Source organism: Genypterus blacodes, unplaced genomic scaffold, assembly GCF_046128005.1.
Source record: "Genypterus blacodes isolate CSIRO-AG114 ecotype Tasmania unplaced genomic scaffold, CSIRO-AGI_Gbla_v1 ptg000021l_1, whole genome shotgun sequence".
Classification (NCBI taxonomy): domain Eukaryota; kingdom Metazoa; phylum Chordata; class Actinopteri; order Ophidiiformes; family Ophidiidae; genus Genypterus; species Genypterus blacodes.
This window is the reverse complement of record NW_027466834.1, coordinates 4,522,777-4,537,500: the sequence shown is the minus strand read 5'-3', so window position 1 is coordinate 4,537,500 and position 14,724 is coordinate 4,522,777. Positions and strand designations below refer to the sequence as shown.

At 48.4% G+C, this 14,724-nt stretch overlaps 2 protein-coding genes across 2 annotated transcripts in view; one reads left to right on the top strand and one right to left on the bottom strand.

Moving 5' to 3' along the window:
* mafb (MAF bZIP transcription factor b) overlaps positions 1-8,171 on the top strand; it is a 41,632-nt gene extending 33,461 nt beyond the window's left edge. Inside the window, exon 3 of the mRNA XM_076142374.1 lies at positions 8,018-8,171. The gene's annotated coding sequence lies outside the window, so the exon portion shown is untranslated. The remainder of the gene's footprint in view (positions 1-8,017) is intronic.
* A 386-nt stretch (positions 8,172-8,557) lies between these two features.
* wwox (WW domain containing oxidoreductase) overlaps positions 8,558-14,724 on the bottom strand; it is a 118,773-nt gene continuing 112,606 nt past the window's right edge. Inside the window, exon 9 of the mRNA XM_076142372.1 lies at positions 8,558-9,373. Within this exon, the coding sequence (XP_075998487.1) occupies positions 9,182-9,373 (192 nt within the window). The 3' untranslated portion in view covers positions 8,558-9,181. The remainder of the gene's footprint in view (positions 9,374-14,724) is intronic.

Genomic DNA, 14,724 nt, shown 5'->3' with positions numbered 1-14,724 from the left:
CAAGCAGCACCGGGCTGCTCTCACCTCACACACACAAGCCGAGAGAGAGAGAGAGAGAGAGAGAGAGGGGAAGTGTGTGTGAGTGAGAGAGGGACTGGGCCAACTTCTACCCGTGCTGATGTCAGCGTGATTTATGCACCAATCAGATTAGCTAGAAGAGAGAGAGGGGGGGAGAGAGATAGAGAGAGAAGGAAAGAGAGAGAGAGAGAAGGAAAGAGAGAGAGAGAATGTTTAATGTGTCAGAGTAAGAAATCACTTTAATTATTCTATTATTCTACATGAAACAACACAGACGCTCCTAGTTTGTTTTGTATAGAGTCAAAGTTTAGAGTCTGGTCACTCACACACACACACACACACACAGCAAGGAGGGTAATGTGGTTGTTTCCTGACAGCAAAGGTGTGTGTCTTAATCCTTGCTTGTGTCCGACTGGACTAGGACTCTCAGCTTGGTGCCTCTGAGTGCAGACCGGTCCACTCAGGGAGCCGGCATCTCCTACTGTAGTCCCTGATGGCTCTTAAAATCCACATGATGTAATATAAGCTGCACACACACACACACACACACACACACACACACACACACACACACACACACACACACACACAGGAGGGGGTCAGAATATTAGGAACACCTTTTAGCGCAGCATCGCTAACTCGGACCACAACAACTGTAAACTCCATTTCGTGACTTTCCTCTCTCCGGTGCCTCGTTTTCTGTGATCCATGCATTACTTGCAGTGCGCTACTGGATAACAGCCAATGAAAACGTAACGCATCATCACGCAGGTCACGACGCATCATCTCGTCTTAAAGGGCCAGCGCACCATTTACAGCTCCATAAATGACAACATCACATCCATATCAAACTGGCTGAGTCATAGTGATTTATGACTCCTCTTAGTCTCTGTTACAGTAATAAACACACTCTGAGGGACGGACTGTATATACTCAGAATATCTACGGATCCAATATCGAATACATATTGACAACTCAATTAATAATAGAATGAATCGGTGGATTAATTGATTTTCTAAATAATCGCAACGTCTCTCAACACAATGTCGACAAAAACATTACCAACCTCACAAAGGTGGTGAGGGTGTTAGATTGGATGTTCAGGTGTATCTAAGTGGCCACTGAGTTTATGTCTAATTTAAAGTGTGTGTGAGTGTGTGTGTGAGCGTGTGTGTGTGTGCGCCCTGGCCTGCTCGAACAGAGGGCTGAGTGATGTCACAGCAGACTGCATTTTAATAGAGAGGGAAGCAATTAGAGAGGGGACAGGGCGAGAGGTGGAGAGATGGAGGGGCCGTCTGTGTTACACACACTCGCCCTCACACACATTCACACACGCGCCAGCACACACTCATTACTTAGGATGAGTTAATTAATTGCACAGTGATTCACGGTACTTGTAATTAATCTCGTAGGTATGCGAGTGTGTTTTGAGAGGTGACTACCCAGCTTTCATTTCGAACACACACACACACACACAGACACACACACACACACACACACACACACACACACACTCGTTCTGTTCTGCTCTTCCCATCTAATTTAAACACGCTTATCAATATGAACCAAATTACACAATAACACAATGAGAAAGATCGTTGTAATGTTTGTGTAGGCGGATTCATTTCTCCGCTGCTGAAAAGAGGGCAAGGACAGTGTGTGTATGTAGGTAAATGACACATGCGCACACACACGCACACACACACACACCAAGGATGGATGATTTTTTTGTACTTGTAATTCAGCTAGAAGTCACAGGGGGAAAGTGATGACCTCATCAGGCGTCTCACTGCTATGTTTTGGGTTTGTTTTGATTTGGTTAAAAGATGTTACACCCAAACAACCCCAATTACAGAGACCGAGTGTGTGTGTGTGTGTGTGTGTGTCTATTTTACCTTACAGAGCCTCAGTTACATCACAGCCATTTTATTTCCTCTCGCAGCAGCTCTTAGCACTTTGCCCCTTTTTTTTTTCCTCCCTCCTTCTTCTGCCTGGCCCGCTTGAAAAATTACCCGTATTAATCACCGAGGCTACTCTACCCATGATCCTTTGCATTTAGCGGCGTGGGAAGGAGTGGCGCAATCACATTTGGAAATTAAACAAATAAAAAAAAAAAAAAAGTTGAAGATAGCCTGAGTGAGTGATGAGGCCGGCCAATCGGTGGCAGCATAAATCTCCTCACACACACACGCACACACACACACACACACAGGCTCGGATATTATTATGATTTTAGCGTGTTCGCATATATGAGGCTAATTTATTACGATCAAACACTGCGGTGCTTATTTACAAGCCGGTTCTGGTGGCGTGCCAGTTACAGCATTAAGTGCATTGTGATGTGATCAGAGCCACAGTCGTAATGGAGAGGTGAGGGAGGCCGGAGCGATTCCCAACGAGGTGATTATCCTCACGCCGCCTATTGTGCTGTTTCGCCGTGACACGTAAAGCGAACGCGTCGTCGTCAATCACGGGGGCCCCAACTGCCGGCAGAGTGACGGGCTGACGGCTGAAAGAAGGGATGTAAAGGTGAAGAAAGGAGGAAGAGAGAGAGAGAGAGAGAGAGAGGAGATGTAGAAGAGCTCCAGATGGTCTCAGTCAGATTCTCTCTCTCTCTCTCTCTTTTTTCCCTCTGTCACTCTTTCAAATCCTGTTAGGGTACAAGCACTGGGTTTTCGTGTGTGTGTGTGTGTGTGTGTGTGTGTGTGTGTGTGTGTGTGTGTGTGTGTGTGTGTGTGTGTGTGTGTGTGTGTGTGTGTGTGTGTGTGTGTAGATCAAGGTTGTTATTGAAAACCTCCAAAGTAATACGGGAAGCATTTTGTTAATAAAAATGAAACTAAAAGCCCAAGTGAGAGACAACAAAAAAAATCCTGAAATGAAATTAGGCTAACACACTCTGCAACAAACAACTCTAAATGGGCCGGTCGATGGAAAATGTCACTAATGACACAGAGGGTCAGCGAGGAGACGGAGGCAAAACACAAATTCCGCTTTGTCGTCACTTAAAAACAACTGGGAGCAGACAGCAGGACGCTCTACACTTGGATCGGTTTTCGACGGGAATTTGGATTCACTTCCAGTCAAAATACTTTTAAAGCGAGGTCCTGTCAGTTCATCTATAGGTTTGTGAAGCCCCGCCCCCACCCTGCCTCGCCTAGCCTTAAATCAGTCTGCATTTGACCACAGAAGGAGACGTTTACATGTTTCATAAAGCTTTTTCCTGCTTCATGAGAACTTTTAAGTGTTTCTTACATTATGGTGGCTCTGCCGTTTTTGCTTTCTCTTTAAAAGCTAAAACTAAATTAAAAACTAAACGATGCAGGTCGCCACAAATAGAAGCAAAAGTCGAAAAATCTAAAAACTGAAAATGAGACAACAATTTAAAATGATGTGAAAATTCAAATGTATAAACACATTAAAATACTTTAGTGTAGCAGGTGCCTCACACACTCACACACTCACACCTCACTGACATAAGAGAGACAGAGAGAGTTGGGGTACGGGGCTAAGTAAGCGGTGCACCAGGTTATGCGCCATTTACCACGGCTCAATAACAACCTTGCTCTCCGCCCGACACACCTGGTCACACAACATGACACTCACTGTCCTCTGAGAAGACACACACACACGCACGCACACACACGCCCATAGCATATCTCCTTTCACCTTATGGTCGCCTTAACCAGACGCATTACATCCCCACTCAACTATCTGCTGGTGACAGATGTATTTATGTAACAGTTTTGATAGGTATTGATTCACGCGGCGGGGCCGGTTAAGAAACGGGAGAAAAATGAGATTTCAAAATCAACGTGGCTGCGAGTCGCTGGAGCTGACGCCTAAAAATGAGGAAGAGGAGGAGGAAGGTGGAGGAGGTGTGTGTTGAGAGCCCAAAGGTGAAAAGGGCCATGGCATACACACACACACACACACACACACACACACTTTGCTCATATGCACCTGATTCTAAATACAAAGTGGTGGGACGGTTCAGCTGAGTTTAGGGCTGCACTTTGATGACGCTCCCTAACTGCCTGATGCCATCTCAGTCTGCGCTCTTGTGAAAATGTGCAGGAAAACAAACTTTACCGCAGCACATCTGGTTCACACACACTTGCACGTCATTGTGGTTGCCCTGCAGGTTATGGAGGATTACCGTAATTGCCCCAATACGCCACCAAACCGCCGCCATTGGAGTAAACCGCTGCTTTCTTGCGATTTGCGTTATCGCGTGTAGCCAAATTGTGATTTGGATTTGAATTAGATTGAATCACGTGCTGTTATTTGAAAGTGTGTGCGCGTGTGTGTGTGTGCGCGTTCGGACCGGTATGATCAGACGCGCGTGTGTGTACGTGTGACCTTGGCATGGTCCCGTGGTAAAGTGGGGCGTCAGGAGAGTCGGTGTGTGAGCAGCCAAGCGTTCCCCCTCAGATTAGCAGGCTTTATTACTGCCACCAACCACTGGCCTGACAAATCCTCTTATTTCATTTTACCTTCCTTTACCTCTCTCTCTCTCTCTCTCTCTCTCTCGCTCTCTCTCTCTCTCTCTCTTTCCCCTCGCCCTTTATTTCCCTACACCCCCTTCCCTCCTTCCTCACCTCTTGACCCTCCTTTCCGTTTCTCTCCCTCGTTCTCAGGTTGTTGTTGTCGTCTCTCCGTCTCCTCTTGTACCGACACAGCACCATCCCTCTGCCTCTCTCCTCTCCACCTCCTGATCCTCTCCTCCGTCTATCCCCCCCTCCCCCTCCCCCTCCCCCTTCTCCTCCTCCTCCTCTCCCCCTCCCACTCTATAGTGTGATGAATCTGTAGACAGGGGCTAATAATTGTACTTCAGCCCAAGTGCTCATTTTTCTTTGTGTTTGAAAGCTGTGACAGGCAGGAGCCCTTTTTTCCTCCCCTCTCTCTCTCTACACCCCCCACCCCCTTTCTTCTCTCTCTCTCTCTCTCTCTACATCCGCACACACACACACACACACAAAGGGTGAATAAAATAACTCAGGGTTTACAAGGTCACGCTGTCTAGCGGTGAGGACACGCCGGGGATTCGGGGGCAGGAAGGATTTCCTCAAAGGTGCCATGTGGAGGCTTCAATAAAAAGCAGAGAAAGTTATAGATCGCACGAGCGCCAGCGGATCTATGGGGGCAAGTAAGAACGTTTGATAGCCAACAGGATCCCCATGAATCGCGGCGGCGAGCTGCGTCCAACACTTGAGAAAGAGACGTTTCTGAGATCGTGTACTGAGGGAAAGTTTAACACACTAGCTGCAGTGAGGAAAGCATGAGGCAGTATGTGTGTGTGTGTGTGTGTGTGTGTGTGTGCCCGTGATCTTTGTCCATATACATACAACATACAACTTGTGTGTTTCAATATGGAGAGTGTGTGATTTTAGCATTAGAGGTTTGTTACATGGCAGAGAGAACATGGAGCCATTTATTCTCACTCACACACACACAAACAACACACACACACACACGGGGAAATACCTGGAGAATAGTTGTAAATGAATTCAGATTACATTTGGAAACTCAGCGAAACAGGCCTGATGATGAAGAGAGACGCTTTTCATTTTCTTCTTCTTCTCCTTCTTTTTTTTTATTTTTATTAAAATGTACAAATGAAGTAGAAGTGGAGTCTGGGGGAATGATCGTGCTAATTCCTCTATTTTCCCTCCCTGCAATTATTTCCAAAGAAACCAAAAACACACTCGCTGGTCCAGAGTCGCCGCCTGCGTCAGATATTGAAGGAAAATAATATTTCTATCGACTCCACGGCGACGCTTTATGAAAATTGATCAACGGTTTTAATCACAATGTCATCCTCAAAAGAGAGCGAGAGGGGTGGGCAGGGGGGGGCCAGGGGGGAAAGGGGGAAAGGGGGGAAAGGGGGGAGGGGTCTTTATTGCCCCGCTGTAGTTAGATGGTAAATTTCCTCCTGGCAGATATTTATTGAGTTAGTAGAGTCTGCAGAGAGCTTTAACATTGATTGTGATCATTAAATATATCCGCTCAAAATGGCAACATGGCGTTCCCTCAGTCGATGGAGCCGATAGGAGCCGAACAAAAGGCGTAATCAAATCAATCCGCTCATAATTATTCTCTGAGAGGAGAAATTAATCACGAGGAGAAATAAAAACAATAATGGAAAATGAAATGGTCAGTCGTAAACAATTACGGCCCGAATTCAAATAAACTCAGCGAAGGGGAAAAAAAAAATCTACTGTGAATCCGACTAATTAAAATAACTTTGGCGTGTGTGTGAGTGTGTGTGCGAGTGTGCGAGTGTGTGGCTTAGTCGGTTTGCAGAGTTTAGTTATTATGTTGTCCTGTTACAGTGGAAGGGATGCAGGCAGAGAGATAAACAGTGTGTGTGTGTGTGTGTGTGTGTGTGTGTGTGTGTGTGTGTGGGGCCTTGACGGCAGGGGTCAAGAGATCAAGGTCCTCCCCTTGTGAGAGCGGCGCTTCTCTCCCGTCCCCCCGTCTCCCGCTCGCTGAGAGGAAGTGTAGGTTATCGATTAGCTATCAGATGATTCCGATAGGGCCTGATCGATAGGGCTTTGTACCAAAGCCAGGCAGGACCCTCCCCTCACACACACACTCTCTCACACACCCATAGATCTGCCACTGCGGTTGCACAGCCGGAGCAGACGCCTCAGGAGTCGTGACGCTCCGCTCGCTCCCTTGTTTGTTCCTCCTTTGTGAGTCTTCGGCAGCACCTCGTCTTCAATCGAAGTCTTCCTCAAACGCTCAGTGTGCGTCAAGCGCCTCCACGGGGGGAGCAGGGGGGGCAGTGCGATGATGTCTCACACACTCGCAGTGACAGAATGAACCGAATGTATGCATGTGATGAAAAGTTGCGTCTAAAACGGAGCGGAAGCACTAAATTCTAACTTTGTCACCTGGACAGAAGTGTGTGTGTGACGCAGTGACATGATCAAGTGAAACTACACAACCGACAACACACACCAGGCAAACATGGCTGCTACAGTGTTTATCCTGATGAGTGTGTGTGAGTAAACGTGAACGCGATGAAACGACACATTAGATGTTGGTAGAGTCTTTCAGTGGACGGGAGAGAGACAGAGAGAGAGACAGAGAGAGAGACAGTCTGAAAGGCTGAATACATGTGAGACATTGACTGGTCTTACAGCGTGTGTGTGTGTGTGTGTGTGTGTGTGTTTTGTCTCTCTGTTCCAGGTGTGTCCTGTGCTGTGAAAGGACAGCGATAAGACACCTGTACTCTGAGTACAGCGCAGATTAGAACTGAGCAGTGACGTTGGTATCAGTTTCAGGCCGTGGCTATGTAGAGGCACTGAATGTATGGGGGTGTGCGTGTGTGTCCGTGTGTGCGTGTTCTTTTGTGCGCCTGCTTATACAGAGGAAGCAGAGAAAATAAAGTAGAGATGAAAAATGACGAAGTAGTGGAGAGAGTGGAAGGTAGAGACGGAAACCTCTGAGTGTGACACACACAGAGGTGTGTGTGTGTGTGTGTGTGTGTGTGTGTGTGTGTGTGTGTGTGTGCGCGCGCGCGCGTGTGTGTCAGCGTTTATTCCACCATGTTTCACTGATGGACGGTGACAGTTTGTGGCAACCTAGGAGTCTCACATCAGAATGCAGGTCAGCCGCGCGATTGGCCGCTGGACGTGTCACTTACACACATAATGTAATCTATTGTTTTATTAAGTGGGTCATCAAAACCACTCTGCAGCACATACACACACACACACACGCTCACACTCTCTCACTCTCACACACACACACACACACACACACACACACACACACACACACACACACACACACACACACACACACGCGCACACACAATGCTCTTCTCAGATACAGGCCTACTTTAGAGTTGGTCTCCCTGCACAAACATCTCCCCCTAATGGCTCATGAATGAATGAACTGAGGCCTCAAAGAAACACACACACGCACACACACACACGTTAAGCATCACTTTATTGAACCATCTCTCTCTCTCTCTGTGTTTGTTTTACAGATATCATGACTCTGGATTGCTGATTTTTTTTCCCCGACGGCGCCCAGACGGAACAACAAAGCACAATGTCTCCAAAAAGTGTCCCGACAGCGTCTCCAGGGGCGACTGGTCCTCGGCCATTCACACCAAATGATTGAAAAAGCAAAAAAACACACAGGAGACTGAAATCGCTCTCAAGTCCTCTGGAAGAAAAAAGAAACAAAAAAAGGCAAAACTGTGGCCGACCCTGGAGTCTGGAAGACAAAGATCCTCCGTGTGTGTTTGTGGCTCCGGATCATCAAATACCTCCAAATTGTATTTACCAGACAGATTTTAGATGATTTACATGTAGGTTAAAGTCCGACACACATACAAAAATCTAAAAAAACACGAGGTCCGCCCCCTTTAGCACACGCCCACCAATCAGGATGTAAATATTGTACAGGAAACACAAATAGGGACATTGATAAGACATAGGAGTATTGCATAATAATGTATATAGCCATAAGGATCATACCTCTGACGTGTTTATGTACCCGCGAGTGTCACACGCCCGTCAACCTCCCTCCACTTCCTGTTACGCCCCCCCCCCCCCGACGATTAGCACAACGATTAGCCGACGCTCTCTCTGTATCTCAAGTAGGAGGAAACTCAAAAGACATCTTAACTTAGATCTTTAGAAACAGAAGGAAACTGTAAACACGCCGATACTTTTGCCGAGTAGTCGCTGGAGTGAGACGCGTATACGCCCGCTGACGTACACGGCCCCTTAGGTTAACCTGTTCTCCATTCGCTTCTTTGAACTTTCTGCTCTTTTCCGACCGTCTTCTCCCGCCTCTCACCTCGCCACTGTAAACTTCCCCAGCAGCGTGAACACAGCTCAGAGATTTCTCCTTATCCAGTAATGTGTTTGTGTGCGCGCGTGTGTGTGTGTGTGTGTGTGCGTGTATGAAACTGTGCTGTGCTGTGTATGTGCTGTGTTCTAGGCCCCCCCTCCTCCTCCTCTTCCTCCCCTCGTCGTCGCCGTCGTCGTGTGACAGATTGAAGCTTTTTGGCAGCTCTCCTGTACAGTGCAGTTAGAGTACAGTGACCCCCCCCCCACACACACACACTCACTCACTCACCCTCTCACGCTCACACACACAAATGGCCCCGCTCCTCTTCCTCCTCCTCTGCTTCCGTCCGTCACATCGCCTGCACGCCCGCCGCCGTCTCGGCCACCAGGCGCTCGCTCAGCTCCCAGAGTCCGACGGCAGCGTCCTGGTCCTGCGCCTGGAGGGAGGGCAGGCAGCGGAAGCAGTTGTTGAAGTACATCCCGCCCAGGCCTTCAAGCTCCGGGGCCACGCCGCAGTACACCGTGGTGGACGCCCCCTGTTGCTGTGGACGGACGAGAGATAGAAAGACACATTAGAGGCGGAGAGAGAGAAACGAGACGCCGGCGAAAAATGCGGAGAACTGATCCACCGACACACTCAGACGCAAGGACACGAGAAAAAGAGGTCGACTACACCACCACGTCCTCTGTGAGACACACATGCACACGCACTGAACGCACACACACACACACAAAAACACACACACGCAGACAAAAAGAGACAGTCGGACAGCAAGTCCACAAGAAGACAAAAAAAAAAGACTCCACACAGCGTCTGTCTCCTTTCACTGCGGCGGCCCATTATGCACCGGGTCATATTACCATGGGAACAGCATAACCCTGTACTGTACATATATTTATATACATATATTTATTTATTTCCCTCCGCTCGGCGCGTATAGGACCTCTGGCTGTGGGTCCCTGCGAATGCTGACAGAGGAGAAGGTGAGAACGTGGACGGACGGGAGAAGAAGAAAAAAAAAAAAAGAGACAACGACACACCCGCCACTCCTGTCGGGAATCTGGGAATCACCAAGGAAACGGAGGCTTGTTCTGTACATTGTATAAGAATCCTGTTTTAACGCTGTGGTTTACGCATATGTATATTTTCACATGATGTGTATATGGATTAGATTTTGCAAACGTGTTCTGTATCTATGGATGTGTTTGTTTTGAGTCGGAGGGTCGGTGGGGGAAGCGGGGAATCTCAAAAAAACTGCGTCCGGCCTCCCATCGGTCTGTAATTAGCCGGGGATATTCTTTGGGAGAGAGAGATTTCCTCTGACATTTTCAACTGCAAACAGAAAGAAATGTTGTCAGAGGGAATTAAACGCGCCACCCTCCCTCCCTCCCTCCCTCCCTCCCTCCCTCCCTCCCCCCGGCCCCCTCAGAGAGAGAGAGAGAGAGAGAGCGTTTCAAGTTGCGGCGCGGCGTAAAAGCTGCTGTGACAGCTTCCCTGCACGCCACCGCGCTGGAGACGACTTCTGTGCGGACAACATGAAATGGTTCGCCTCTTTATCTCGCAATGAGACGAAGAGGAGGAGAGAGAGAGAGAGAGGGAGAGAGGGGAACGCTGATGTGACGAAGGCAAAGACGACTGGCACGCACAGAGACAAACACACACACACACACACATGCACATACATGCACAAACATACATGGACTCACATGACACGCAAACTGTTTGAACGGCTTCCTAAAGCGGCACATGCCACGGTCTGAAGCGTTTGCTCTCACAAGTAGAGTGAATCTGCACATAAATACCTCGCACGCGCCAAAATTCCAAGAAATATTCCCATCATCTCCCCTACACACACACACACACACACACACACACACACACACAACCCCCTCTAAGCTGTGAGTAAACTTGTGCCAGGAGGAGCCCTGGTGTGTAATGTCGCAGCAGCAGATTGAGTCGCGTTTGAAGCGTCGTGTGATGACGGCGGCGGTAAACAGCAGATGAAACGCCGGCACATCTCTCTGTGCGCCCGCCGTCTGTCTCACCTGCCGCCGGGGTGATAAAGTTTGCGCGTCGCATCACACATCGCCATATCAAAGGCATACAAATGCCAGGCGGCGTCACCCAGCCAGAGGTTCACACGCGCTCAGTCTAACTCATCTCCCTCGCTGGCTTAGGGCATCTGATTGAGTCATCTAAGGGCTAAATGTCTTCAGAACGCCATTAAAGATCGCAGTGCTGCAGCCGCCGACTCGACTCGCCGCCGCCCCCTTGAACTCGGCTGACTTTTAAAAGCGGTTTAGTACTGATAAGTTAAAAAAAAGTCTTTGGCCTTCCGAATCCAGACGCATCTGACTGGAATTGAAGTATTTCCAGAAGCCGTTAACGCTTTAAACTGGAATCAAATGTAAAAGCAGATGTTCTTTTCATTTACAGAACGTCCTGACGTAGAGATTCTCCGCTACCGCCCCAAATTACCACGAATGATCCCCCGACTAACAAACGTCACTTTGGGTTGCAATTTGAATCCAGCGTCAGTGGCGAGTGGAGCAGCAGTGTGTGTGTGTGTGTGTGCGTCCAGCGATGTGCTATCTTATTGCTGTTTAGCTCGTCCCCTCGGCACTTGACCTCCTGACCTCTGTGGGAGATAAGGCTGATGAGATTAGGCATTAACATGCTCAACCACCCGCCGCTCCCATCTATCACCGAGCGCGCGCGCGCATGTGTGTGTGTGTGTTTGTGGAGAGGAGGTGTGTTGGGGGAAAAGGGAGAAAGAGGGGGTTGGCACAAGTATCACACACACACACACACTTAAGACATGCATGCAACACAAGCATGCGCCTGCACACGAGCACGTACACAAACGCAAATAAGCGACGTTAGAGATGCAGCGAACACATCCATGCTAACACGTGTTGAAGTGTACATTACGCCTGTACATTTAGCCGATCAACAGATTTGATGGAACTTACTGTCTTTCTATTTTCTGCAACTTAACCGTGACCCCTGACCTTGTGTACAGTGGAATTCAGAGGCGAGTAGAGGGGAGCAGATGGGACAGAGGTGCACCCAAACAAACAACATCTACAAATCACTGCAGCAATATTACGTCAAACCAAAGGAGCGGGGACAGCGCCTCACGTCTGTGTTCATACGTCAAACGCACCCCGACAAGCCCCGACAAACCCGCCCTGCAATAAAGCCGAGCGTAGAGACGCAGCCATGAGTCTGCACTTTAAGCCTGGGATCTGCCGCCATCGCCGCCGCTGCTCTGGACGAACCGCTCTGGGATCAGATCCAAGTCTTCCAATCTCTCCCGGTATCGACTCGATGCCTAGAGAACCTCGCGGACTCGCAATATAAAGAAAGTGTGTTCTTGTACAGTGTTACGCAATAACCCGCCTGTCGACAAAACTCCCTTTTTAAAAACGAGCGTATTCAAAAGCAAAACGGGGGGAGGGGGTGGGGGGGTAACCGTGGGAGACGTGATGTTTGTTTGTTTGTTTGTTTTGTTTGTTTAATTAACAGTCTAAGGTTACTTTGCCGTTGTTCTGTTCCGTGTCTTCCATCCATCGACGTTGTACTCGGGACGCACAAGCGTTCTCTGACCTTGTGCATGTGACCCCGCCCCCTCCCCTGCCCCTGCCCCTCCCCCTCCTCCCCCGCCCACATCTGTAGTTATGACATTGACCTCTCCCTCTGACCCAGATGTAAATAAACCCAGTACTGTAGAGCAGTCTGTTTTTGGCCCGTCCCTGTACATACGACCAGTGTAAATACAAACAGCTATGCATGCTGAACACCTAGCAATTCTTTCAGGTACTTTTATAATCCCAAAAAAAATACAATTCTCATATGGCATGTGCTGGAAAAAAACAAAACAAAAAAAAACAAACAAAAAACTTAAAAAAAACACCCCGAACCATTTGAAGACAAAAAAAGTAGAAAAAAGAAAAAAGCTCATGTAAAAAAAAAAAAACACAAAAAACGAAACAGAAGCGGAGTTGCTGATGTGGTCAGGCAGTGTGTGTAGAGTCTTCCTGTTTTCTTACTCCTGTGGGTGGTTCTCTTCATTTGCCTGTCCTTCTGTGTTTCTGCTCACCATCTGTGTCACTTGATGTCAGTTGGCGTGTGTACAGCAGCAGCGAGGCTCGAGGCAGAGCAGAGGAGGGAGGGGGGGTTGGGGGGCAATCAGAAACCTCCGCGACGGCAAAAAGGCGGCAAAAAGGGACGCAGGTATTGACGCTAGGACCCAGCTGGGGGGACGTTACAGAGCGTAGATCCCACTTTCCTTTGATTTGCCCAGAGTTTCCCTGCAAATACAGGTTTAGCCAATTCTGACCGTAGTTTTAAGAAACACATTAGGCATGTATGCTACAGATTTTTTGCTCATTTATAACTGGTAAAACACTTTACAATCTGATGGAATCAGCCTATATAAATGCACGTTTTTGGAAAGTATTTGTGGGCCCCCAAAGGGAGGGGGAGGAGCGCGGTCCTTTGCCTCGGCCCTCTGCCTCGGCCTCGTGGACTAACTATCCTGAACATGGGACTCTGAAGGGATTGTGATTCTGTTTCAGGAATGTTTTTTTCCCAACCTGTGATGTTTAAAATAGATGGAGGTGTCTGATTTTTAATCTGTGCTAAAGATATTTTACATTTAATAAATAAGCATTGAAATCAAAGGCCTGCTCCTGTGTGTGTGTGTGTGTGTGTTTGTGTATGTGTGTGTGTGTGTGTGTGTGTGTGTGTGTGTGTGTGTGTGTTTGCCCTCAGCAGCAGTAACCTCTGCGAGCTGACAGCTCAGCTGAGCGTGCCCGCTCCAGCTGTAGAGGGAATCCTGGGTAACGCGGCCCCCTCAGATAAACAACCTGTCCCTCTGTTCAGCTTGACCACTCAACCAAGAGCAGAGGAGATTAGCACCTCAAACACCTCACGACACACTTCAGAAACCACCGTGACACTCGCCCGCCTGGCTCTGCGCTGACCCCCGTGACCCTGATTAAGGTTCGGCCAAAGGTCCCGTCAGACAAAAGTGAACCAGAGTTGTAGACAAACGATCTTTACATTTACCCTGCGAAAGAGACGAGAGGGGAACCAGAACCTGATGGAGAACCAGGAGACAAAGTTCAAATGCGAATTGGCAGCATTTCTATTAAACGATGTTATAGGAATAAGGTTTGCTGCTCTCATCCTGCAATATTAAGAATGGAAGTAAACATGGAGGAGCTTTCTACCACCTACAGCTCCTGAGGAATCATCTTATCCTTAAATGTGTCTTACTGGACTATGAGAGAGACGGCCATGGGTACAGTTTACAGCGACATCACCTTGTACTGAGACCACTGAGTCATGAATCAATCATGTCAACGTCACCTGAACTGTCTCTAGAAAGTCTCATGTCAATGTAACATCTCATTCTCAGATTAAACTCACAAACATCTCAGTCTCCTCCTCATGGTGTTAAGTGCAGGTCAGTGGAAACAGAGCTGGTGATGTGTTGGTCTCCTCCTGGTCATCTATGTGTACTACACTCCATCTCATAGCCTCCATTAGCCCCACAGGCTGATGGCTCACACTCACCTACAGGCACCAGCCTCCTCCCCTGAGGGGCATTAAGGACAGGATGGAAGGCCAGACCTTCATCCTCCCCTCCTCCATCTGTCAGTGTTTCCACAGCTCTTTCCTACCATCAACCCTCTCTGGATCCCTACTCCCCCTGAAAGCCTCGTTCCCCCTCGGGCCCACCGCTGCGTACAGGTAAATGGTCAGGCAGGGATCCGTAGGAGGCGTGTTTACCTTCTCTCTGCTGTACACAAAGGGAGCGAGAGACGAGTGAGCGGAGGGAGAAACTATGCAGGAGTGACACAACACTGCAGCCCACCCCCACAC